Consider the following 27,000-nt stretch of genomic DNA (forward strand, 5'->3'; position numbering starts at 1 on the left):
ATGCTGCGCAATAGCATTGCTAAAGAAAAACGATACGATACGTTACGATACGATTTCAAAAATATCACAAACTTACATTTAATTGACTTTAGATGGCTTAGAATTAATGTACAATCGCCATCAGATATATCGAAGCGGCCAAGGCACTCACAAATATCTGAACACGCCTCTATCTTCAAGGAGTTAAAGTGCGTGTTCAGATATTTTTGAGCACCTCCGCCGCTCCGATATGTCTGATAGCGACTGTACCTATATTTTTATAATTTTTTATTATTATTTTATGCTCATTAGTTGCTCTTTGCGTCATTGCTATTTACTTGAAAGTTCCTTTCCATAAAATTGGTACGAAATTGACGCAAGTAACCAGATACAATTTTCCTTTTTAGAGTTCTGTACCCAAAGGGTAAAAACGGGACGTGACGGGACCCTATTACTAAGACTCCGCTGTCCGTCTGTCTGTCTCACCAGGCTGTATCTTATGATCCGTGATAGCTAGATAGTTGAAATTTTCACAGATGATGTATTTCTGTTGCCGCTATAACAACAAATACTAAAAAGACTGTGCGCGAGTCCGACTCGCACTTGGCCGGTTTTTTGTTTATTGATTACATTATTAGTTTCCGGGAACTGTGCATAGCATATATATTTTTGAATACTTAAGGAAACTACCGTGTATTTAAATTTAATTTCAAAAATGGACCTATGTGGATTAATATTTATGTGCTTATTTTGATTAAATAAATAAATATTTATGCGTTAAACAGTAGGTATTTAGTAGGGTCATTCTATTTAAAGTTTTACAATACCATTTTTTCTCCTTTTAGGATCGAAAGAGTTCGTGATTTCGAGTAGACAGAAACATAACATAGAAAATTCCAAATTTATTGGAGAGAGAAGTTAATGCGTTTTTAGCATAGGCTATAAATAGTTTAAGGACAGCTTCAGATTCTAAATTATGTTGTAAAATTTAAGATGTATTATTGTTGTGCGTGTAAGTGCCTATTGTAGTACATAGCTACGTGACAGACGCTTGTGATTCATTATCAAACCGCAGCAAAACAACAAATGTGACGTTTTCAACCAAAAGGTACCACATTGTCGCTAGTCGATAAGGTTGATTTCAAATTGAAGCTATAGGGAAATAGCGCCTTATTGACAACCGACAATAAGTACCCTTATTGTTGAGAATGGCACAAATAAGTTTTTAAATTAATTGGCAATCGCTCTCCCGGCTCAGTACCATTCGCTTCTCCGACGGCAGCGGACTGAAGGAAATATATTTTAATAATTATAAATATTACAATACGTGAGTGAGTGTATTATGTGAGAATGCCGGACACAGTGAATATTCGAGTTTATATTTCGAACGTGTACAAAAGCTGCAAGGGATGCTACTTGAGAAGTATAAGGCCGGCGCAGCCGAAAAGGGTCAGTTTTTCGTCTAATATTTTAAGTACAATAGCAATATGAAGTGTTGAAAATATTTGGAGGATACGGAAGCTTCTGAAGCTAACTTGGTTCGGGAGGAGGGTTGAATTTCGGTCTAGGCAAATAATCTTTCTATTATTATTTCAATTTAAACATTGTAAGCTCATGAACTGATATAAATACGTATTTTAAGTAATGCCTATAGCATGCACATGTCATATAGCCGTTTAGGCAATTTCTATACTTGTTAACTTTTTTTTTTTCGTCAAATGTTGATAAAAATTGGTAAGATTGAAGAGCTCATTCTGAGCGAAATAAATACGAAATTTTGGGACAAAAAAATTAATATAGTGGATCAAAATTATTTTCGTTGTCTTGTTTATTGCCCCCAAAAAATGTGACGGAGTGGAGCTTTTTTTATGAGATGAAATTTAGTTTTTAATTTTTCTCAAGAGAATTAAATTCTACAGCTAGAAAGACATGCTATAGCACTCAACTTTTTTTATTTATTTGGTAAAAACAAAAATAGTAGCGTGATAGAGTGGTCGGAAACAAGACAACGAAAATAATTTTGACCCTAATATTCCGTTGAGATACGAAAATACGTTTTCATAACTCAGAGGAGATTTTGTAGGACATCCGGTCAACGTGAGCTTACCTATATTGTAGAGAATAGAATATAAATAGAATTTAATCATAACCTGACGAAAAAAGAAAATCCATATTAAATAAAAATCCTGTTACTCCTCACACCCATATAACAAAATTAAACTTATAATAAAGTGCCTACGCTAATGACTAAATTGTATATACATATATCCATTGAAACAGGCCAATCACAACCTTCCATTTAAATTAATTTCCCGACCACCAAGATTACTCCCTATCTGTAACGATATAAAATCTTTTGGTAACCGGGGCCGGATGCTCGTTATGTAACCCAACAAAACTATACCATTGTTGTTGTTTGTATCAATTTATATAATAAAAACTTTTATAAAAAAAGATAAACCGACTTCAAAAAGGATGAAATAAAATATGATCCTTTTTAGGGTTCCGTGTTTAAGTATATGCGTTACCAACAGATATGTTTGAAGTCGGTGCCAAGCCAAATTTTGAACCATATATTCAGAGTGATTTTGGTGCAATTCGATAAAGGCTGCGGCTGCGGCTATATAAGTATGTACGTTGGATTGCCTAACGCAGCGTACTACGTAGGCGAACAACACGCGAATGCTAAGAGCCCGGCACGGCGCCGTAATTAATCCTTTGATACCTATAGAAGTGTCCTACGTGGGCGATCTCTTTGCGAACGCGAACGCCTTGGGCCGGCCGCGCCGCGCCGTGTCGCTTCGCTTCGCGTTCACGACTGTTCGCCTATGTAAGACGCAGCGTTACACGACGACAATAAACGAACTTTCTGTAGGTATTTAAGAACACACCTCAGAACAGAACACTCGGTTGAACCTTCTTGGCGCAGTTCGTACCATGCTTGTCGGCACATTAGTGTAAATCTAATGCGTTTTTATCGTCGTATTTTTTTAAGAGCATTTCTTACTAATTCTTGAACAGTCCATAGCACGCAAGTGTGGGATTGGGACTGAGTTATTTTCTGTCGCTTATCCAGAGGACTACATTTCAAAATATAAAACAATTCAAGGAACCTTCATGCCAAATTTCAGCTAAAGCGGTTCAGTTATTTAGCCATGGAAAGGTAACAAAGAGGCAGACAGAATTACTTTCACGTTTATAATATTTGTACAGTTGTAATGGGATTTATATACATAAAGCTCATTGTTTTTGACTGGTATTGTTACTACTTGGCTTGGCACCGACTTCAAACATATCAGTTGGTAACGCATATACTTAAACACGGAACCCTAAAAAGGATCATATTTTATTTCATCCTTTTTGAAGTCGGTTTATCTTTTTTTTTATAAAAGTTTTTATTTTTCCAGTTTTAGTTTTGACATTGTTAAGAGCGTGACGCATGAGTGAAAAACATAATCATGTTTAACTCTAAATTCGTAAACTTTATTAAATAATCAATTTTCCCCGAGTCCGTCTGGGAAATCATTCCTGTCGCTAAATCCATTCTCCGCCCCGCCACTGTCCCAATCCCTCAAACCCCCCGATCACTCAACCTCACAGCACATCAACCCCTGATCACTGAACCCCTCGACCCTAAACCACCAACCCCAGACCCCTTAACTCCTAACCCTAACCCACAATCCCTTAACTCCTAACCCTAGCCCACAATCCCTTAACTCCCAACCCCTCACTCCCCGACCCATCAACTCACCTCCCCTCAACCCCCAAACCCCCCAAATACTAATACCCGCTACCTTCACCTCTCACACCTACCCCTCACTTCTCAGTCTCTGGTTGTTTCCAACACTACCTACATCAAAAATCATAATACACATACGAGGGAAGTTCCACATTTCGTCCGTAGTCTTCATCATCAGTAGCCTTACCACGAGAAAAGTTACGAAGACGCTAGCGAATATTTAGTGTCAAACTCGTGGTTAGGCTACAGTTGCGCTACATCAAATTGGTGGTTTTTGGGAGGAAATGCTTGAGTTACTTTAGAAAACACCGAAATCACCATACACATGCCTTTAAAAATTGAGGAGTTCCCTCAATTCCTCACGGATTCCATCATCAGATCAAAACAAAAAATGTTACGAAAACACCTTGGATGTAACTTCTTTCAAACAGAAAAAGAATTACTCAAATCGGATCATGGGTGCCGGAGTAATCGCTGAAATCATTATCATCAAAACAATCATCATCATCAGCTCCACTTCATCAAATTGGTGGTTTTCGAGAGAAAATGCTCGAGTTGCTTAAGAAAACACCCAAATCACCATACATGTGCCTTCAAAAATTGAGGAGTTCCCTCAATTCCTCATGGATCCCATCATCAGAACAGCACCAGATTAATGTGGGACCACCTTGGAGGTAGTTCCTTTCAAACAAAAAAAGAATTGTTCAAGTCGGACCACGGGTGTCGGAGTAATCGCTGAACATCCTACATTAAAAAAATCATCATCACTATCATCAAAACAATCATCATCATCAGGTCCACTTCATCAAATTGGTCGTTTTCGAGAGAAAATGCTCAAGTTGCTTATGAAAACACCCAAATCACCATACATGTGCCTTTAAAAATTGAGGAGTTCCCTTAATTCCTCAGGGATCCCATCATCAGATCAGAACCAGATTAATATGGGACCAACTTGGAAGTAGCTCCTTTCGAACAAAAAAATAATTACTCAAATCGGACCACGGGTCTCGGAGTAATCGGTGAACATACATAAAAAAAAAAAAAAAAATAGTCAACCGAATACAGAACCTCCTCCTCCTATGAAATTGAAGTCGGTTAAAAATACCCTCTGATCAAATGGTGGTTAGTGAGATATGTTTGTTATTCAAATTACCTGGACTATTAAAGAAAGATGTTCGACTAGCTGATCAAATTACTAAACTATTACACCTTGCCAGCATCTGTCTGTGACACACCCCTTCTTCTACCTTTAAAAGTTTAAATCCGTTACTTATTTATAAATAAGCTTGTTGCGAGCTGTCGGGGAGTAACGACCCCACGGACCCGAGTGCTCCTCAGAGTCGGTCAGGGTCTCCGTCTCCGGCCTGTCTTCGTCGGTCGGAGTGGACCCCAAGGGGACCCGCAGGACTTTTAAGCTCTGGCTTAGCTCGTCGTAAGAGCTATATGCTCCAGGGTGTGGAAGTGAAAGATGCATAAGACGCGAGTTGGCACAGTGGCTGGTAACAGCCACTGGGTAGAAAGCGGCACACACACCCTTGAGCCGCTCACACCGGTGTTGCTCCTGGTCGTCTTTACGACGATAGTTTCAGGGGCCCATCTTAGTTAGCGGCAAGTCACCGCCTGCCTCGATAACGTGTAGAAACATTGTTATGTAGGTGTCCGGACCTCTCAGCAATCGCCTAATATTAAGACCATCTAAACTTTAACACACACCATAACCGGCACTCTTCTCCACTGTATTTACAATAGCTCCTATGCCAGCTGGGACCGATTTACGGGTATCTATTTGTATCCGTGAATGGGTTCTTAGCTGGTGTATTACATAACATCAAACTTGTTTTAAAGGGCTTCTGCGCTGTCGGCTACGGCTTCCCCACGCATGCCTAGCTCCCAAAGGTCAGGGACCCCATGGTCTCGAGATATGGAAAAACATACAAATAATAATAAAAAATATTCTTAATTGAACCACAAAGAGAACAACATTTAAAAACAGATAGGTAGCAAGAGGCGGTCTTATCGCTGTAAGCAATCTCTTCCAGACATACGATTATTTATATTCAAAATCGGTTGAGACTTTAACCTTTAACATTAGCGTTTAATTTAGGCAACCACTTAAGTACAATTACCTACATTAGTATAATCCTAATGAATCCCTTCCGAATTATGTATTAGAATTAGAACCAAACCAATTACCGACAACGCGATACATAATCAAATGATACCGCCTCAGCCATTGCCTACCGTAACGTTATTACACCGCCTCTGCATCAGAAACTAATAAAGTTATCAATTGCATAAACACTCGGTCGGAAACGGACATGGCCTGCCCCAACGTTCGGTTGCACAATACGCAGTACGATATAGAACCACAAACATATAAGTACATCGCAAACAATCGCTTAAGTTGCCAATTGTTTATTAGAACCAGTTTCGACAACGCTATACGCAGCCTCATCCTAATAGTCTAGGACCTAGTAACTATAAGGTTATTTTATCGCCTCTGCATCAGATACTAATGAAGTTATCAATTGCATAAACACAATCGGAAACGGACATGGCCTGCCCCAACGTACGGTTGCACAATCCGCAATTATTACGATATTTATGATATAGAACCGCAGACATATATATTATAAGTATATTAAATAAATAAATAAAATCATTTATTTCGACCAACTTAGGATCATATCACATTACATTGGGACATTAAAGCCAGCTACCGATGATTTTGCTCTGTAGAGCTTGTCCTCAAACCCATTTAGGTATTAAAATAAATAATGAATTGTTGTACAGAACGTAATCTAAATTAAGTTTCTTTTTTTAATTTCGTTAAGGTATAAGAAAATAAATTTACTACATACAAAAAAAAATAGTAATAAACATGTTTAATTATGAGAATCTGCTGACATACGTTGCTTGACGATTTTCACCCTACGTTTCCATATTTCTCGGTGCAAGCATACATACGGCATCTATTCATATAGTGCGTCTGCGATCTGTCATTATATTGCGTGATATAGGATAGAACGCGCTGCAGCTGCACATGCATGCGCCAAACGCCAAATTATGTGGGCGAGGGTGTCAAATGCTAAACGAGGGCTTAATAATAGGCACAACACATGGGTTCCTTTAGGGATATTTATACACTGCGCCAGTAGGGTCAGAGGGCAACAGTAGCTGTGCGGTAAGGCGTGCAACTTTAGATAGGTAATTCGAAGATTGTGGGTTCTGCTTTAAACTCTTGACGTGTACCAATAAGTTTCTTAGCATTTGAAGAAACCTATGCAATATCAAACATCGTGCTTCAGGACGACAAATTTCGCTGAAACAATTGATATTTTTGATGACGTGCCTATGCTGTCTCTGCAACTAGGTACCATCGATATTCCATTCCGGGACCTTATTTATTTCTTGCGGAGACTTTCGAAGCCGAACCTTAGTCATACTTTCGTATTCTCTGGGATATTTGGTTCGACATCACCATATTATTTCAACAGAGCGGTACCTCTTCGTTATGTCCTTTTGAATTAAGAACTGCTTCAGTAAATGTCATTAAGTTTCGTAATGACCAAGTGAGAAAAGAGAAAGAAGCATTCAACAATTTTGCCGACCGTATTTAGTACATAAGTACATACGAGTATGTATGAGGACAATTTATACTCATAACCGTCTTCCATTGTTACAGTGCATGGCGCGGGCATTGTACGACAACATAGCGGAGTCGCCCGACGAGTTGGCGTTCCGGCGCGGCGACTTGCTGACCGTGCTGGAGCAGAATACGGGCGGCAGCGAGGGCTGGTGGCTGTGCTCGCTCAGGGGACGCCAGGTGAGTTACTGTACAACAAAGCGGATTTAGGCCGCGCGGACAGGGCGCCGCCGGTCGCAGTCTTAGGCGTTGGCGTTTCAGCGCGGCGACCTACTCAAATTACTTGGGTAGAATAGGTACTGGCGGCAGCGAAGGTGGCTGTGCTCGTTGTGTGACATAATTTTGTGACTGACTTTTGACTTAATATCATAGCGATCTCGATCGGTCTTGAGCCTCGCGCTTGAATTAATTCGCCTTCACCTCTATAATCATAGTTCGTCTTCAGGTTTGCTTTGGACGGCAACGTTTTCACCTTCCTTGGATTCCTCGTCTTGCCTCGGTATGTGGTCAGAATTCCTTGCAGTGCACTCCATTTCCGAGTGAATTAGAGCGAGTAAAACTTCTACATACAAAACTGAGAGCGAAATGCGGGTGGGTTCGTGTGACTCTTGAGTATCTGCTTTGCTTTGCCAGTTCTCGAAGCGATGGTTTCTTCGATCCCTTCAGTATCCCAAAATAAAATTAATATTATATACTCCAGACCATAATAGACGCACCTTTCCGCTACGCTCCGTACGTGTCTCCACACCGTTACTAACGCTGCGACATTAATTGACATTGTCGTCCAAAGGAGATAAAGCGATATTGATACTATATCGAATGCGATGCGATGTTCACGAACGTGATGTGACATTGTTACATTTATCCTGACGGGAGACATATATTTCGTACCTACACATTTTTGTTACTTGGAGAATTTAGGCTTACACTTCGAAACCTATTTATTATTATTTTGTCTGAACGAATTATGTGATTTACAAAAACATAGGTACATGGTAGATGTTAAAGAATCACCAAAATGTTTATGAAAAACCACTGTCTTCTCAGTCACGTAGATCCTCAATTTACCTTACCTAAAGTCTCTCAAAACGCTGCAAACAAACAAATTATAATGATGTAATGTGATTGAATGTTATGCCTACACACAAATATGACATAAGTACGTATTTAGGTACAACTGGTCCAAGTAAGGACATTGTTTTCTTGTGGTTTCAAAAGGCATCAAATAAATAACGCTGATTCAGTATAAATTCAATTTTTTCTTTACTCTTGGCATAGCATTCCGTTATAAGTACTAGGTACTAATTGAAAATGCTGACTATGAACCAACTATCATCAGGCCTCAAAGGGTTTTCAATGTCAATGCTTGAGATGTTATGTTTTGGACTACATTTTTATTTTACTAGCGCAAACACTTACGCACACTGCCTGAAAATGCTATCGTAAAATCTATTTAGGAGATACGTATCGCCCAAATAGGTAGGTACTAGGTACATTATTGTTTGGCGACTTGGTCCTTCGAACCGGAGAACAGATCGCAAACTAAGCAAAAACTTTTAGAATTTACGATTTAAGAAGTTTTACATCCTTGAGAACTGAACTTTATATGTGTCGTAGGGCTTACAACTAACCTACGATATCTTCTTTTCAGGGAATATGCCCGGGCAACCGCCTGCGCATTGTCGCGGGCGTATTTGACGCAAGTTCGGCGTTGCAGAGGCGACGTGCGCGCACCCCCGCGCCTGTTGCGCATCAACCGCTGCCGGCGCAGCAGTCGCCGGCGTTTACTAAGGTAAGGACGAACTTACGCCCTCACATGCCAGCTAGGCTTTATTGCTTTGACATAAGGTTGAATATGCCCGGGCAACCGTCTGCGCATCGTGCCTTTGATCATATACCTCATTGCGCATCCAACCCCGCTAACGCGATAGTTGGTGACATTGATTAAAATAACTTCTAAAAATATTAGTTAAAATAATGGAAGAATCCCATAAACCCCATAAATCAGTGTTTACCTACTTAAAACAGTCATTGGAATTATAACTATAGATTATACTATACTTACATTAAAATTGTTGTCATTTCAGATAGAAGAATGCTCACATTACGATGTGCCTCGCGCACCTATGCCAGTGCAGAGGATTGGCAACTATGACTCCCCAAGGCCCATCGGTGACTGGTACGTGCTTTTAATCCTACCACGTTTTTTCCTATTTCAAAGCGTTGTATATGGCAATGAAAGAATATTCCACCTTTCCTGGTCCATCATCGGACGTCCAGGTGTGGACATGAATTTTTACACTGTAAATTTTCATGCTCTATAGCCATAATTTAAGTACTCGCACGTCTCGCACGAAGCGGTTTGAAGTTTGTAGGAAGGATACGTTCCTAGCGTCTATATTCCCTGAAAAATATAATCTCAATCTATTTAAAGTAAAACTTTGAAGGACAACAACAAACACACAACAAGCGAACTTCATCCAGCCGCGTTATCACTTGACGTCAAGACGAAGTCACCCGTTGAGGGACATTCAAACATCTCACTTAAGACAAAAGGAAAGGCGCGAATACGTGTCGGAACTTAAATAAGTCTCTACATATGTACATACCTACCTACCTAGGTAGTCCCTTACCTTCGTCTCACCCTAAAGTTCATTGGACCAGAAAGGGCACACATACTGTAGGCATAATGTGTTTGTGCGGTTCCCTGCGTACATTTACCTGAAAATTTCCATTTACATTACGTTATTAAAATGAGTAAGTAAACTTGACGCGGTTAAGAAAACAACTTAACTTACCTAATGTCGATGCTCGGCCTGGTATTTCGCGTAATGCGCTTTTAAGATGCTGTGTGAAGTAGGTATGGTATGTGAGAGATTTTGTGCATACTAAAATTTGTGAATATTTTTCTTGATCTAAAACCAAACTACATTGAATTAAGTATTATGCAGTCCTATAAGAGAAAAACATGTACAGCCCTGGGTCAAGGCACACCCTCCAGCTTCCTCCGTTCGAAATTGCATGAAATGTATCCTCAGCGTATGGGTCTGAGGCGCGCTGATATAGGTATCTAATTTTTATATCATTCATTATGTATAAAACATAATGAGCTAAGACACAAAGCTAAAGTCCAATTTTCTGACTACATTTCTTCGCCAGGTATGACGCCCCGCGCGCGCCCCGTCCCGCCAGCGCAGACTCGGCGTGCAGCGGCACCGGCTCCCTCACATCGGCCACATCCAGCGCCTCCGCCAACTCGGGCAGTTCCGCACACTCGAGCACGTATGACGTGCCGCGGTCGCGCGCCCTGCCGCTGCCCTGTGACGCGGCACTTGAGGCTTTGGAAAGATTACAGGCAAGTTACACACATTTGGTATATTTTTACACATCTCTGTGTATTCTGGAGGCGTCCACGCATCTTACGACATCCGTACATTCAAACAGCTGACTTGGTATAGTTAACGCTATCTCTACTGAGCTCGTTCTGTACCGGTCGATGAGAGATGTGGGAGAATTAAAAATGCAGCGTTCATGCAGATAGGTAGTGCAAGACTCTTTATTGAAGTAAACAACTATACTTGATGATTTTTAGGACCCGTAACGCCATCTGTTCGCGGTAATGATTATTAGCACATAAGATTGATAGGTTTACATGCAGAATTAGGACTTTAAATTATTGTACATACATAGTAGATGGCGTAAGCATAAAATAGTATTAATTAACTTGAACATACTCCCCCGGAAAGGACGGAGTCCTTTACACAAGGCAAAATACATAATTTAGTTGTAGATCTTGGTATAACACCAGACACTGTTCGTGATTCATAAGTCTGAGTTAAGCCATCAGGGCCAGGATGTTCTCCTATGATACGCCCCATCGGCCAGCTTTCAGGCGGGAATCGTTGGTCTTTGACCAATACCAAATCGCCTATGTCCGAAAAAACTACTCCGCTGATCAACAAAAGCTTGGCAGGTTTTATTCTCATAGCAGGTAGATCTCCCATGAGCTTACTGCTGATTTCTCCTCGCTGCCGGATACAAACGATGTAATTGAGTACATATTTCTTTATTTTATTAGTCATGTTGATTAGCCAGTTTTCTGATTGACGATACATCACCATCACCTGCGGACCGCCATGAAGAGTGCTGCTGTGAGCTTCTGCTAGAAGAAGAGGTAACAGAGCATTGTCCTTCGAGATTATAATGGGGTGCTTCTGTTGAGCTTCTAAATCAGCATGGCGTAGTCGGCCGCCTACTCTCAACACACCCTTTGGATCTAAAAAGGGGGCGAGTGACAACAATCGACTTTTTCTTTTCAGCTGTCTCTTACTCTTCAAATCTTCAATTTCTTCTTGAAATTCGATTTCCTGGGATCGTCTTAAGCAAATGGTAAGTGCTTCATCTCTCTCCTCAGTCGTCAGGTAAGTTGGTAAGTGATCTTTATTTTCTCTCTTTCTTTTCAGGTGCAGCATCCATCTACGACAGTATGCGACTATTCTCACCAGTTTCCCGAGCGACGAGTATTTAGCCATCAAGGTAAGTATTAAATCCTCTTCATTTTCTTTAGTTGCAGTAACTAATGTTTTAATAACCTTTCTACGTTCCAAGTCTGTTTCAGGTACTTCGGTTCCCGGCAGTTCTATGGCTGGCTCTTTGAGAAACGCCGGTCCATCCCACCAGAGTGTATTTGTCAAGAGCTTTTTCGGCAAAACTCCTCGAGAGGCTGGGTCTGCTGGATTGTGTTTTGTATTGACATAATACCATCCGTTTATCTCATTCATTTTCTTAATTTCAGTGACTCGATTTTTTACAAAAGGAGTCCATCTACCTGGATCGCCTTTTATCCATGACAATACAACTTGTGAATCTGACCAGGCAAATACTTGATGTTTTTGAACTTTTAATATGCTGACCACATGTTTCAGGAGTCTACATAGCAGAACAGCAGCGCACATGTCCCATCTTGGCATGGATATTTGCTTCAAAGGCGCTGTTTTCGTCTTAGCCGTAAGTAGAGATACTTGTACTTGCCCGTCTGTGTCGACAGCTCGGACGTATATTACTGCTGCGTAAGCACTCATCGAGGCGTCAGCGAATCCATGAACCTCAATGGAACTTTTGTCTGCATTGGTATGTATCCAGCGATTTATCTTTACTTCTGTCAATGCAGGAATCTCGTTTCTAAACTTCAGCCACTCTTCCTTCGCGTCATCTGCGAGTTCTTCGTCCCAACCAACCCCTAATTGCCATAATTTCTGCATGAATGTTTTAGCATTGACTACCGCAGGCGCCAGCCAACCCATCGGATCAAATAATGAAGCTATATCAGCTAAAACATTCCTCTTCGTGATAGGTTGTTTAGGTAAGTCTTTCAAATTATTCGTTATTTGTAATTTGTCTTCTTTAGTGTTCCAAATTATACCCAAAGTCTTAATACTGTCTCTACCATCTACTTCTCTTTGGGCCTTTGGTGATCGTTTTAAAGGTTCAATCTCTTGCATGAAGGTTTCACTATTTGAACTGCACTTTTGAAGTTCAAACCCAACTTTTTTGAGAATTTCTGTGATTTCTTTCTGATTTCTTTTAGCTTGATCTTCTGTTTCATGCCCCGACAGGACGTCGTCGTCGTCGTCTCTTACAACAGCATGATGTGGTAGGTACACACAATTCTCGGTTAGTTCTTTATCATCTACTTTCTTCATGTGTTGCAGATCTAGGTACTCTTGTAAGACGTCGTTGTAATCTTGTTTTAAGTTTGGATTCTTATCTAATCTTCTTTCTTGCGACATCCATCTCTTCACTGCTATCTCTCGTGAGTCACGTGGTAGCACAGGTGGTTCTTCTCTAAATGGCAACCTGACCACGTAACGACCATCTTCTTTTCTTTGTTGTGTCTTCTCATAAATGTCTTCTGCCTTCTTTTCGTCTGAGGTTAGTGTATTGTTTTCTTCTTCTAAGGTTTCTAACTCCCAGAACTTCTTCAGCATGCTGTGAACATCAACCTTAAGATGCATGCTGACGATGTTTTTTGTGGCAGTGTGCTCTGTCCTCACATTTCCGCAAATAATCCACCCCAGGTGAGTGTCTTGTGCTATAGGTGTTCCTGAGGGGCCATTGATCACTCCAGGTTTAATAACTTCGCTCCAAACTTCGACTCCTAAAAGCAAGTCGATGTGACCTGGAGTGTGACATGTTGGATCTGCAAGGCACAACTTCTCGACATGTTTCCAGTTTTCCATCTTCACTTCATTCTCCGGCATAATGTCGGTGATGTGACGTACAACGTACGTAGTTGCTTTCATCTTCATCTTAAGCTCGATTCTTGATGAGAACTCTATTTCTGTTACATACTTGAGGGTAGTCTTCATTTTCTCAACTCCCGTGACATGCCCACTTACTGAGGTACGTCGTAAACGAAGCCTTTGTGCTGCGGCCTCAGTTACAAAAGATTCTTGTGAGCATGGGTCCAACAGCGCTCTCATCAAGTGTTTTTCTCCGTTCTCAGCGTATACTTGCACTAATGCAGTTGGCATCAGCCGCGCGTGACTCCCCGTAGTGAGGTGAGATATAATATTCTTTTTATTTTTATCTTCTTTTTCTTCCTTGATATCTTCTTTATCCTCTAAAAGCGGCGCTGATGTCTCCCGAGCTGGCGCAGGTGTCTGAGACTGCGGGCTCCACGTGCTGTGTAGCAGAGAGTGGTGTTTTCTCCCACATCGGCGGCAAGAAGATCGATGTTTGCAGAACTTGACTGAATGCCCCGGTACCAGGCAATTAAAACAAAGCCGCCAGCCTTGCACATATTCCACTCTCTTATCTACTTCCAGTTTCGTAAACTCCTTACAAGTGTATAATAGGTGGTCTTGGTTACAAAAAATGCATTTCTGTTCGCTTTTATTTACATGAAAACTTCTTTTATTTACAGGTGCACTCGACGATGGAGCTTGTATCATTTCCAAAACACGAAATCTTTTTTCCAGGAACTTGTTCAACATGTTTAGTGTTGGCAATTCACTAATCTCTAGGGACCCGAGCTCGAGTTCCCATTCTTTGTGTGACTCGGCGTCTAATTTATTTACAATTAAATGAATTACCAGTGTATCCCATCTATCAACTTGTATATCTTGATTTTTCAATTTATTCATACATTCACTTGTGGTGTCTAACAAATCTCGTAACCCTTTCGATGTTCCCGTCGCTAATTTTCGTTGATTTACTAATCGTGCCAAAATGGTGTTTACAATAATTCGTTTGTTGTTGAATCTTTTTAATAAAATATTCCATGCCATGTCGTAATTACTCTCGCTTATAGGTATATGCTTAAGTAATTGTTCCGCCTCACCTGATAAACAACTTTTTAAATAATGCATTTTTTGCACTTTGTTGAGTGTGGTTTTATTGTGTATTAACGATGTGTACATATCGTGAAACGAAGTCCATTCGTGATAACTGCCTGAGTACTGTGGAATATTAATTTTAGGCAGACGGACTTCATCACTAACACTAGTGGCAGTTGGAGGGTTATGTGAACTCGGTGCACTTTCTCCGATACGTGAATTTAACTTCAACAACAAGTCCATCATATCTGACCGTAGCTCGATGTATTGTTCTTCGACTTCCATAAAATAATCTTTTGTGAAATATTCATACTTTCCGCGATCTTGTTTAGGTACCAATTTCAACATTTCCATGTGATTGCTGTGAAACTGAGTCCAATATTCGGTCAATATTTCCATCCGTAACTGTACATAACCACTAGTTAATCTTTGTTTCGGTGATTTCTTGTAATTTGCAATCGTGTTCGACAACAACGCGTACACGTTTTCTTGTTCATTTATATAGTTCTCCATAATGAAGATATACACACACCAACGTTTGTATACACTTATCAAGTCTATTTATCACTTATTATACAGTTTTTTCACTTAAATTTCTTCTTAAATCCATTTAAATTCGTAAAAACGTAAACAGCAATTGAGGTTAGTTTCGATGTCACTCTAATATAGTTCTTATATCCGTTCGGTAAGGACCACTTTTGTACCGGTCGATGAGAGATGTGGGAGAATTAAAAATGCAGCGTTCATGCAGATAGGTAGTGCAAGACTCTTTATTGAAGTAAACAACTATACTTGATGATTTTTAGGACCCGTAACGCCATCTGTTCGCGGTAATGATTATTAGCACATAAGATTGATAGGTTTACATGCAGAATTAGGACTTTAAATTATTGTACATACATAGTAGATGGCGTAAGCATAAAATAGTATTAATTAACTTGAACACGTTCACTTACCTGTATAACCTGCCTGAGGCTCACACACAATGGCCACGCGCTCACACAAAAGAAATAATGGCTTTTGTTTAACAGAATGCCATTGTTAGTACAGGTAAGTGAACGAGCTCAGTAGAGATAGCGTTAACTATACTTAAATATAATTTGCTTCGTTTGCGAGCGCTTCCGCTATCTTAGGACGCCATTACCATCAATATTAATGCTAGCAATTAGCGATTCACTTGCATATCTTTTCTTTTATACAAGACATGTATAACCCTGTCTTTAGGGAAATACGACGACGAGTGCTTCCGGCAACTCGCTCATATTAATATATCTACTGCAGCGTTATCGCTGGATTACTCGTACCAACAATAATTTTGCTTGAAATACATTTTTTCCGTGGTGGTCAACCCTTTGATTGTATGTCATATAACGCATCCAAGGTTGACTCTTTATACTCGTAGTCCATAATGTTTACCACTATTCCTATATCTGATTATATGGTGTGACAGGAGGAAGCGTCAGCGGCAGTGTCCCGGCTGCTGTCGTGCGTGACGCCGGGCTGGCGACGGCGCGGCGCGCTGCGGCCGCGCGTGCTGGACGTGCGCGTGGCGGGCGCGCGCCTGCGCGCCGCGCTGCACGACCTCGCCGTGTTCGCGGACGCCACGCTCGCCAACGCGCATAATGCACAGGACAAAGGTACCTAACGCCATCGCCAGTGCTAGACCCTACGTATTAGAACTTGGTTTACCTAGTTTTTCTGGAAATATTTAGGAGCAAATACAATAAAAGTGCCCGTAATTATCTTAGAATAAAGTATTCACAAGTAGACAACAGTGTCTAGCCTCACTGCAGGACAAAAACCAATGCCTAACATATTCTGTAGTACCTAATAGGTAGTCTGTCTGTAGAGTAATTAATATAGACATCGTCTGTGCTGTAAGATTTTCGAGTTCTGCTAGATAGTGTTGGCTTGCTAAGGATTCATACACGTAGTATTATGTCGGCAGTATTATGTTAGGCCCGTAAGTAGGCAAACTTTAATTAAAAAGATGATAATAACTATTTACATTAATTGTATAAAACCAAATTATGACTAGTTCTAAACCTACCTAAAAAAATAAAAAATCCTATAACAAATCCTGGCCTCTTGGCAAGGTGTAATGTGTTTTTATAAGCTAAGACTAATTTAACCTTACTATTTCCAGGCATCGCAGTAAAGCTACGGCCACTAGTAAAAGCCCTGAAGGACGCGGAGCGCATAACGCACGAGGCGACATCAGCGCTGGACGCGGGCGACTGGGCGCCCGAGCGGTTAGAACGCGAGCGAGAACCAACAGACGGGACGCAAGATGCCCTGGACCAGCTGGTTGCGTGTGCGAGGTCCTTGACAGAAGATGTGAGGCGAGCGGCTTCATTTATACATGGGAATGCGTCGCTATTATTCAGGTAATATCTCAACAAGCATATATAACATTCATACGAAGGATTAAGGTTGCGCCGAGTCGTTAGAACGCGAGCGAGAACCAACAAAAGGGACGCAAGATGCCCTGGACCAGCTGGTTACGTGTGCGAGATCCTTGTGAGGCGAAAAGCTTCTTTTGTACATGGGAATGTGTCGCTACTTTCTAATTCTAACGATGCGCTTTAAAAGCCAAAATCAGGAATTCCGGTCCATTTTATTCTATTAATAATGTACTTGTACTATATACCCTGTCACGGCCACGTCAATCTGACAATACGACCAGAAGACGCAGCGAAGTCTCCCACTAGTTGAATCGACTATTAGATTTGTTGAAATCGTGTTCATAAAGACAGCAAGCTATTAATTGTAAATAGGGAATATTACGCAAAACTCTGCGTAGAGGGCGTCACTAGCACAATCACAGGGCCTACCTCGAAACACGAAAATCTAAAGTTCGGTTTCTGCCATCTCTATCACTTGCATATTCAATCGATAGAGAGGCAGATAACGAAATTTCGATTCTCGCATTTCGCGGCAGGTCACCTGTTAACAAACCGCCTTGATGCATATAGTAAAAACTTGTCAAAAGTGTTTAAGGCATAGTATGTATAAGTTACTCTATGGTTTAGGATGTGCACTAGTGCTGTACTCTGGCGGCAGAACATTGCAGTAATATTTCCTATTAACCGGTGTTTCGTTTTGTCCAGGCGGTCAGCAGGCAGCACAGTTCCAGAACACGAATGGACGGAAGAATACGACTATGTCCGCCTAGAATCACGTACGGCGGTGGGGCGGCGGAACGCCGAAATCCGCGCTGCATTACCCGACAAGCTACGGGCGTCGTTCGACGCGCTTGTGAGGGATGCCGACCATGCTGGCGAGGTACCTATACCACCTAATTATAGTATGAGCACTATCCTAGTAAGAGTTGATGGAGCCTAGAGTCCGACAAGCAGAGCGGGGCAAATTTTGAACCAATAGAATGCTATCATATTTCTCAGAAATTGGAAGTAATGTTTTTATTCAAAGGGACAATAATAGAAATGTTAATAATTTTAACAATGGGTATACCTAAAACCTCAATATTATTTGTTTGCGGTTACGATAGTATGTGGTTGAGGAAAACAACCATTGTAGTCTGAAATATTTTGATTATGAATTTGAAAATGTAAAATGAAATTTAGATTTGCGGTTGTGACTGCACATAAATAATATCTTTTTTTTTAAGCACAGCTCAGTCACCTTAAAAGTGAAGTCATGCGTTTGGTTCATCATTGATTGGCATCATGATTCGCGACCTTTCAATTTCAAACATGATGTATATTCTAAACTAGGAGAAATTAAATTTATCGAATTATCGCTAATCATGTCATTTAATACAAGGTCAGCGCAGTAGCAGCAGCGACACGCCTGCCCGCCGACGACCGTCAACTCGCCGCCTTCTATGCGGCGCAGGCGGCCACGTACGGAGCGCACCTCGCCACCGCCGTCGAAGCGTTCTTGCGGACTGTGGAGATGGGGCAACCGCCTGATGTCTTCCTCGCGCATGGCAAATTCGTCGTGCTGAGCGCGCATCGAATCGTTCACGTTGGGGATACGGTCCATCGGTGAGTAACTATATACTCGTAGGTACCTAGATTGGAACTAGGTATACGCAGCACTTTCAGATGCGTAGAGGTGGTTTTGCGTCAATTATATAAATCAAAAATGGTCTTTGATTTGAATGTCACCTAAAGGCTAGTATTACAAAAAGTGTCCGCCATTTTAAACTATTAAGTTTGTATAGGTATCTGATATTGATTACTGTTCAATAGATCTGTGACACCAATTTCCTCAGTTCTGACAGTTTATTTGTCCAACAGGAGCGCCCAACACGCCGGCTTAAAGTCACGAGCCCTCCGATGTTCCGACGCGCTGTCAGACGCGCTCGCCGCCACCGTCGCCAAGACCAAGTCCGCCGCTCAACAGTTCCCGTGCGCAAGCGCCGTGGCGGAGATGGCCGAGGCTGCCCGAACGCTAGCCGCACGAGCTCAAGAGTTGCGGCGGGTTCTGGTTCGCGCCGCCGACCCGCCGGCTGACACGCCGCTCACCCCCGCGACCGCTGTCGCCCCCTCCGCACCCACGACCCCTCTGACGCCCTGCACGCCGCACAACCTTACTCCGCCTTCGTTGGCCACTCTACAGATATAATAGTGGAAATGAACAATCCTTTTGAAGGAAATTAAAGCCAGTGACGTCCTTATGAATGTGAAGTACCGGCGAATCTATTTGGAGTGTACGACGGACAGTTCTTTTGAACGTTAGGCTGTGAATGATATCACGTTGGCTATGTTGAAAGCGTTTTGGTGTTGGATGTAAGACAATTGTATGTAAAGCTTATACAAGTTTAACATAATCTGCTGCGCAGGTCTTGATGTTTGGTATTAAAATTTCACCTCTATTTGAGGTTGACGGACACATATAAATAGTGAACTATGCTAAAAGGTACGGTGCATATGGTGTTAAAGTTAAAACGCGTCGTTACCTACATAAATTATGTAAGTAAACTATAAATGTCAAGGCACAATCATTATTGATCAAGGAGTTTGAATACGAATCATTACCAAAGAATTGTCGAGATAGTACCCACGTAGCTACAAAATGTGAACGCGACTGCCATAATGACGACGAAATAGTTGTATTTAATGTTAGCATAAATATGATCTACCTACAATAAATTAAAGGCTGCCATTAGTAATGTATAGGGTTCCGATAGTTACCCTGCTATACGAAGACGACGCTTAAGAGAATCAAGTGAGGTAATGACAACGCATTTTGAATGGATGCTATAGTAGAGATTCAGTGATGAATAAATCATTCTAACACAGATTTCTAAACTTTTGATAAACCGAACTAATCAGAAACTAAACTCGCAGCTCCTTATAAGTTGAAGTTTTATATTGAGCTTTTTTGAGCTAAGGAGCTATGACGAAATACCATAATGATGTCAATTTATTGCCATGTTTTTATCCGCCTTGCTTAACCTTTCGAGACCCGTTCGGCTCCCTGGGGAGCCAGCTATATGTACCCTCTTATATGTCGCCATATTGTATGTTGCCATATTTGTCCGGGTCTCGAAAGGTTAAGGAGTTATCACATGTATAGTACAACGTTTATCGAGAAGACAATTTGCGGTGGTTTTTGAAAGAAGAGACATGAATATTGGTACTAATCGACTATCGGGATCCTACTCGGATCAACGTAGTTTGTATGCCTCGGCGAATTCATTTAAACGACACGGATGTCAACTTTAAGGTTTTAATTGCTGGATGCTCATTTGCATTAGTGAGTTGAGTTGTCCGTCCAGATTTTATACAATTTTGCATCAGCTAGTTACGACTTAGATTGTGTACGTGTAAAAGTGTACTTTATGCCGAGGGCAACGCATTTCTTTTCTAACATCATAAGTATCATTGCACAATTTTATGTCAGTTTTTGATAAGTACCTATTATACCTACTACTGGGCCCTAATTTATAATGCTACAAATTACAATTTTACAAGCGCTGACAAAAAAACTTGTAACATTGTAACTTGTAGCTTTATTAAATAGGGTCCTGGTGCTGTTTTTTCTTGTTGGTGCCATTTTTATGTTGGAAGACTTAATAATATACTATACGTGAATAAGACTATTATTTGTTCTGAAAGAACAAAAATGTTCCTGAAACTTGCCTCACGAGTCAGCGTGCAAATATAACTTGTATTTGGTAGCTAAAATCCAGTGGTAAGCGAACAAGCAACCACGTTTTACGATCGCAATTGACTCATCACTAGAATACGCTCAAACTATAAATGTATTATGTTAAATGGGTCCATTGGAGTCCTAACACTAAAAGGGTCATTCTACACGGATTAAGAAACTGCCTTATTATGGTCTCTGATAGTTATGAATATTTTCATTAATCATAGCCAATAATTAGAGACCATAGATATTTAGATTCTTAATTTAAGATGCGTGTGGGATAGCCCTTATACAATTTGGTATGAGTCAGAAGATAAAAGATTCTACGTATTAAAAAACTAGGGTAACCTATCCTAAAATACGTCACTTAGTAATTTTGGTAATATCGACCGATATCGGGAGAGTGGCAAATTTTAAGGCAGGTTACCCTAATGTAAGTGTAGTTTATTGTTCAATTCATAACTCCTTTGGACTCTAAAGCTTGTCACATAGACTCGTGGCTCATTACTTAATCGTTACACAACTACAATAGCATTGTGTATGTACGTACTTACGTTTTGTACAGTCGACTACAAAAAGATGTATCCATTTTTTCACTATATTACAATGCAGTAAGGTGAAAAAGTGGATACATTTCTTTGCAGTCGACTGTACTTTATACATAAACATACTAGATAGAAGTAGTTTATGTGAAAAGCATGTTGTAAATTAGCAATGTGTAATATATTTCAAATAGGTGTCGTAGTTTAGCTAGTTATAGATGGAAATTGTACAAATGCATATTTAAAAATATTAATTTTAATATTGAACTATAATTTATCATCATGTAAAATGCAATTAAGTAAAATATACAAATTTTCGTATCTAATAATTATTTGTATTTTTATTTGAGATTCCTTCGGCGGTATAACAAAAGTGACAAATTCACAGACTACGAATGTCACTGCCGAACTCAATGACAACCCTTTGACCGCCAAGAACACCCATACACGAGCTCGAACAGTCATGTCATAGGAACATTTACAAACTAATCCATAAGAGCTGACGCTGTCTATGAAAATATCGGTTTAGTATAAATAACGCTCCAGCGATTGTGTATAAACTTGTAAAGTTCATTTTATAAACATACACAGGAGCTTTATTAAGTTGAACCTCAAAGCTTGTGATATCAACTAGTAAATTTGTCATGCACATGCCAAAATCAAATGTAAACTTTACACCTGAATGTTGCTTGATAACACTTATAATTTGTGCGCTACGGGCCGGACAACTAACAACGACATAAATTTAATTGTTCTTAGCGATGAAAGCGTTCAACTGCTCCGTTCAAAAAAGTAACAATAATAAAAGTAGTAACATCCCCTCAAGTATGTTCATACTGTCGCAAGTATCTCTCCGCGGGTTGTTCCTCGGGAGTGAAGAGGAGCGCGGGGTGGTGCGGCGGCAGCTTGGCGGCGGCCGCGACGGCCTCGAGGCGCGCGGCGCGCAGGCGCAGCGCGGCGGTCGCGGCCTCCGACGAGCGGCGAGCGGCCGATGCAAGACCGGCTTCTTCTAGCCTTTGCCTTTCCAGCTGTAAAAACTCATCACGTTAATCGTTTATATGAAACAATCGCAATTATGAAATCATTTATTAATGCATGTGGAGAATGGGTTACATATTTAGATAAAATTGCTACTCTAAGTCTCACCAAACTGAAAGGTCTAAGATAAAGCTTAATGCTACACTGGACCATTGGCTAAGTACGATAACAGTTCACGCTTGTTTTCAAGAGATCCACGTTCTACTAAACTTAATAAATCAACCTGTTAAAAAGTGAAGCCAAAATACAATAGTTTTGCTACTATAGTAAAATTTTTTTTTCGGCTTACTCTAATCTGTTAAACAAACTTTGTTTCTTTTCTTTTTCTTTTCTTTTATGTCTTACGCGCGTGCCAAAGCAACCATGTTGTTAAAAAGCAACTATCGTGATTGTATTTAGGTTCAAATTTATGAAACAGCTCATTCTGAAATAACGAGTTAGGGTAATGTAGGACGATCTGTCGCTTGTGTGTGGCCTGTCAGCTAACAGAATGAGCGGTTACATGAATTTGAACCATATAAATAAAACGGTAGAATTTCTTTTTAAACGCGTTGGTTCCCGTTCAGTCAGTAGCGGTAGCATTGGTAACAAAGGCTTGTGTTTAACAGATTAGGGCGAAGGCCGAAAAAATCATGTCACAAAATTCATACTATACTTTGCTACTTACAATATTTTATCGAATGAAAAAGCGATACTGTAATGTATGGTTAATTTCACAGAATAGCACAGTTTAAGCTTTCGTAATGGGCTTTCTATGTTTGCTTTATTTGCTGTATTAAAAGATAAAGAACTGATAATTTGAATACTTACTCTCGCTGTTTCCATTTTGTAATTTAATAATTTCAATTTTAAATTTGCGACTTCTTTATTATCTTGACTCCAAGAACTGGAATGAGTTGAACCTGAAACAAAATATTCTCATTTATGTATTTCCAAAACGAATTTATTGATTTATTTACATACTTAAAATAAATTATGGTTATTACGAGTAGATAAGTTTCTTGGTTTAACACCAGAGGGAATTGCTATAAATTTTTGTTTTGGGTTTTGATATTTTAAATTTAGGAGTATTGATCGAAAGTATGATATAGACTGAATGGCTGCTGTAAATCCTGATCACGGCACCAAAATGTAACTTAACCCTACCTTAGTTTTCATTTATAGTGTAGCTAATTTTCAAATAGTTACAAAAAATGCTGAAAAACAGGTAACAAACCATTTGCTACTTTTACATACGAACTTTGAACCACATCAATCTGTAAGAGACTGCCTTGGCCCTTCCTTGACACTACACAGCTAGGCACCGTAATAAGATCGAGTCTTCTCATAGCATCTGTCATTCCAATGGATATCACTTTCCTATTGAGCGTTTGCCTATAAACGATTTTCATCAAGGCTACGGCCCCGGCTAATAGATGGCGACGCTGACTAAAGATTTTTAAAATTATACTATTTCTTACCTATTCCCGAGTCGCTATTAAGGACAGTGCTGAGCGGATCTGGAGCGAAGTGGTTGCTGTCCGAGTTGTCACGGTCGTCGTCATCTGGCCCGTTTAGCCCCAGTTCCATTTCGAACATAGGCTCCGACTTAATTGGCTGTTGTGAGAAACCAACTTCAATAATGATTAAGCTTTTATAAGGCAGAAGGAAAATATATTTCCCACTATGATTTTGAACTATATTTCAAATTGATAGAGTTCAATCTTGCGTAATTTCTCAACACCCTTATGCTCATTAAAAGTTTTCAGACAAAATAGCACATTGTCATCTGGGCAGTAGTAGTGTTTTTGCTAACGGGGTTGGCAACTGTCAAAGGTTTGCATATATGGCGCCATCATAGCTTGCCCCTTTTTCTATGAGATTTGGCTTTAAGAGCTGGCATTCAGGCCATAAAATTCAATTCAAAAAACAAAAATTTGACACAATTCTAGAGATTTACAGGGAAACCCCATTAGTAGAGAGGTCAAGCCGTTATCTATAATTTTCTATTTTTGGGTATTAAACTACCGACGGTTTCGTGTTCAGTGATGTGTCCCAATCCCGAGCACGAAATGAGCGGTTATTGCTTTCTAAATGTAGGAAGGGTAGAGCTATGGCGGTAGAAATATTCGTCGTATCAGATATTGTCGAACAACTTATTCCCATCCGTCCCTCAAAAAGTACTTAACCGATTTGGATGGACAAAATAGCTATCATATAGAAACTACTTAAAATTCTTACAATACGTTTCTGTTGTTTCAAATAAACATTTGATGGGAAGATATGGGTGTTGCTGGCATTAGAGCAAAAATTCAGTAACTACTCACCTTGGAGCTTTCATTTATCAATTTTTCGTGTTTTGTATTATTGATATCAAAATTCCTAACAGCATCTTTGATACCCATGGTTTTAGCCACTGTTTTCATGTTATTGAACTTTGTGCGTAAAACCTTCTGGGACCTCTTTTGAGGACTCTTACTGTTGAAGGCTTCAGATATCTGAAATCATACAAGGATACTGGAGTGCAAGAAAATTAACTTTTTATTTACATATATTTGTTTGAAGATATATCTATACTGCTTTTCTACTTAATTTGAAAAAATTAAATCATAATGATATGTATTTTCATTGCTATTGAGTGTTTTTGTAATAGGTGAATTAAAATATGTGTTTATTTAATGAGAAATTTCATCAGAAATTTTGATAGAATGGTCCTTATTGCACATGAAGCATAAGGACCCTTCTCTGATGGAAAGCCACATTAAACTTTCGCGTTTTGTAGACATATTAAATCAAATAAATTTCGGAAATAAAATAAAACGAAATAAATTCGCTATAGACCCGGTAAAATTATGATTTAATGTTTTCCGAAGTAAAAACTATAAGCATTAATAACAAATAATCAAGAACACTCAGCAAATAACAAATAAACAATTGGCTTTTTGAATTAATAATTCTAAGAAAGTAATATGTGACGTTTTCAATCAAAAGGTCGCTTTGTCGCAATTGTCGCTTACCATAAGGACGAAAATGGCTTGTATCTTTATACGAAAAACCTGCCAGAGCGTCCTTATGGCAAGCGACAATGTGGTACCTTTTGCTTGAAAATGACACATATGAGAAGTGCTAATTTAAAAAAAACCGGTCAAGTGCGAGTCGGACTCGCGCACCAAGGGTTCCGTACCATTACGGAAAAAACCAGCAAAAAAATCACGTTTGTTGTATGGGAGCCCCATTTAAATATTTATATTATTCTGTTTTTAGTATTTGTTGTTATAGCGGCAACAGAAATACATCATCTGTGAAAATTCCAACTGTCTAGCTATCACGGTTCATGAGATACAGCCTGGTGACAGACAGACGGACAGACGGACGGACAGACGGACGGACAGACGGACAGCGGAGTCTTAGTAATAGGGTCCCGTTTTTACCCTTTGGGTACGGAACCCTCAAAATAAAGATTATGAAATTTTAACATACCCTTTTCCAAGCTTTATTCTTCAACCCAATAGAATGTGCATTGTATTCCTTGGAGAACACCAGCCTCTTCTCCTTCCTGACACATTCCAGTAGGAGGCTGCACTCTTGTGGGGCGAAATTGAGGGATCGGTTGGTTCTTGAACAAGGATTGCAGATTGACTTTTAGCAGACGAATTTAACCCAAATGTAGATATATTTTTTCTTTTTTATTGTGGGACGTACCACATTATTACAATCTATAAATTGTAAATACAGATGTCAAACACAATGAAAAAATCAACAATCAACAATCGTCGTTTTTGATAGATAATCATAGTCGATTTTTCAATTGTGATTGACATCTGTATTTACTTTTTATAGAATGAATTTTTAAAAAAAGCAATTAAATGAGCTTAGAATGTGACAGTTTTTCTATTAGCTGTCCCAGCAGCTACAACTGTTAATATGTGTTTACAGTACATATGGTGCTACATCGCACTAGTGCGTAAAGAACACTTTTCGTGCATATATCGAAAGTTTAAAGGGCAATATGTACTGTAAAACGTTGTACGATACACATGCGAATAGGTAATTCGCAACTTGTGACGATTTAAAACACTCCCTGCGGTCGTGTTTTAATTTATCGCAACTAGTTTCGAATTTCCTCTTTTCCGCACTTGTATCGTAAATAACTATTTTGTGTCAAGTTAGTTTCTTTTACACATATGCCAAAATTAATTTTATGTGTGCAAAGGCAGTGAATACTTCTACTTTGATTAGTTATCAAAGTAGAAGTATTCACTGCCTGCTCTTTAAATATTTATTAATCATAACATCATTATAATTACCTCCTTTCACCATCATTTCCATCTGAAAAACAAAAAATAGATATAGATGGATAAAAAATAAAGCCTAATGATTTTTTTTGGAAAACGTATTTACATCACAATACAATACACTTACCATGCGAGTCCTCAGAATCCTTTTCTTCTACACTCTCCCAATAGGACTTTATTTTCATGTTTTGACTTAATTTTTCATCATTTGAAACAGGCTCTGAAATAGGAAAATATTTATATTAGGTCAAAAAGGTCAAACAAGATATTATTATTTATTTTTATTATTATTTGTTAGCCTGCTGTGTCCCACTGCTGGGCA

The 27,000-nt window shown here is 39.7% G+C and overlaps 2 protein-coding genes across 3 annotated transcripts in view; one reads left to right on the forward strand and one right to left on the reverse strand.

Moving 5' to 3' along the window:
• LOC134745147 (uncharacterized) overlaps window positions 1–27,000 on the reverse strand; it is a 92,650-nt gene that overhangs the window by 64,707 nt on the left and 943 nt on the right. Inside the window, exons 3-9 of one of the 2 annotated variants that reach the window (XM_063679124.1) lie at window positions 26,806–26,898; window positions 26,691–26,712; window positions 25,864–25,999; window positions 24,711–24,881; window positions 23,865–24,000; window positions 23,215–23,306; window positions 22,143–22,394 (exon numbers count right to left, since the gene is read on the reverse strand). In XM_063679124.1, coding sequence (XP_063535194.1) covers window positions 22,188–22,394; window positions 23,215–23,306; window positions 23,865–24,000; window positions 24,711–24,881; window positions 25,864–25,999; window positions 26,691–26,712; window positions 26,806–26,898 — 857 coding nt within the window. In that variant the 3' untranslated portion in view covers window positions 22,143–22,187. Of the gene's footprint in view, window positions 1–21,606; window positions 22,395–23,214; window positions 23,307–23,864; window positions 24,001–24,710; window positions 24,882–25,863; window positions 26,000–26,690; window positions 26,713–26,805; window positions 26,899–27,000 lie in introns of those variants that run through there. The other variant, XM_063679123.1, reaches the window with a different exon arrangement.
• Window positions 1,305–21,695, forward strand: LOC134745212 (breast cancer anti-estrogen resistance protein 1). Its single transcript, XM_063679209.1, has 10 exons — window positions 1,305–1,428; window positions 7,404–7,544; window positions 9,016–9,156; window positions 9,452–9,543; window positions 10,524–10,719; window positions 16,152–16,338; window positions 16,848–17,088; window positions 17,812–17,986; window positions 18,488–18,711; window positions 18,967–21,695. Exons 1-10 carry the CDS (start codon window positions 1,330–1,332, stop codon window positions 19,292–19,294), a joined length of 1,824 nt encoding a protein of 607 aa, XP_063535279.1. The 5' UTR covers window positions 1,305–1,329; the 3' UTR covers window positions 19,295–21,695.

The sequence above is a fragment of the Cydia strobilella genome, chromosome 11 (genome assembly GCF_947568885.1).
Source record: "Cydia strobilella chromosome 11, ilCydStro3.1, whole genome shotgun sequence".
In the NCBI taxonomy this organism is placed as follows: Eukaryota; Metazoa; Arthropoda; class Insecta; order Lepidoptera; family Tortricidae; genus Cydia; species Cydia strobilella.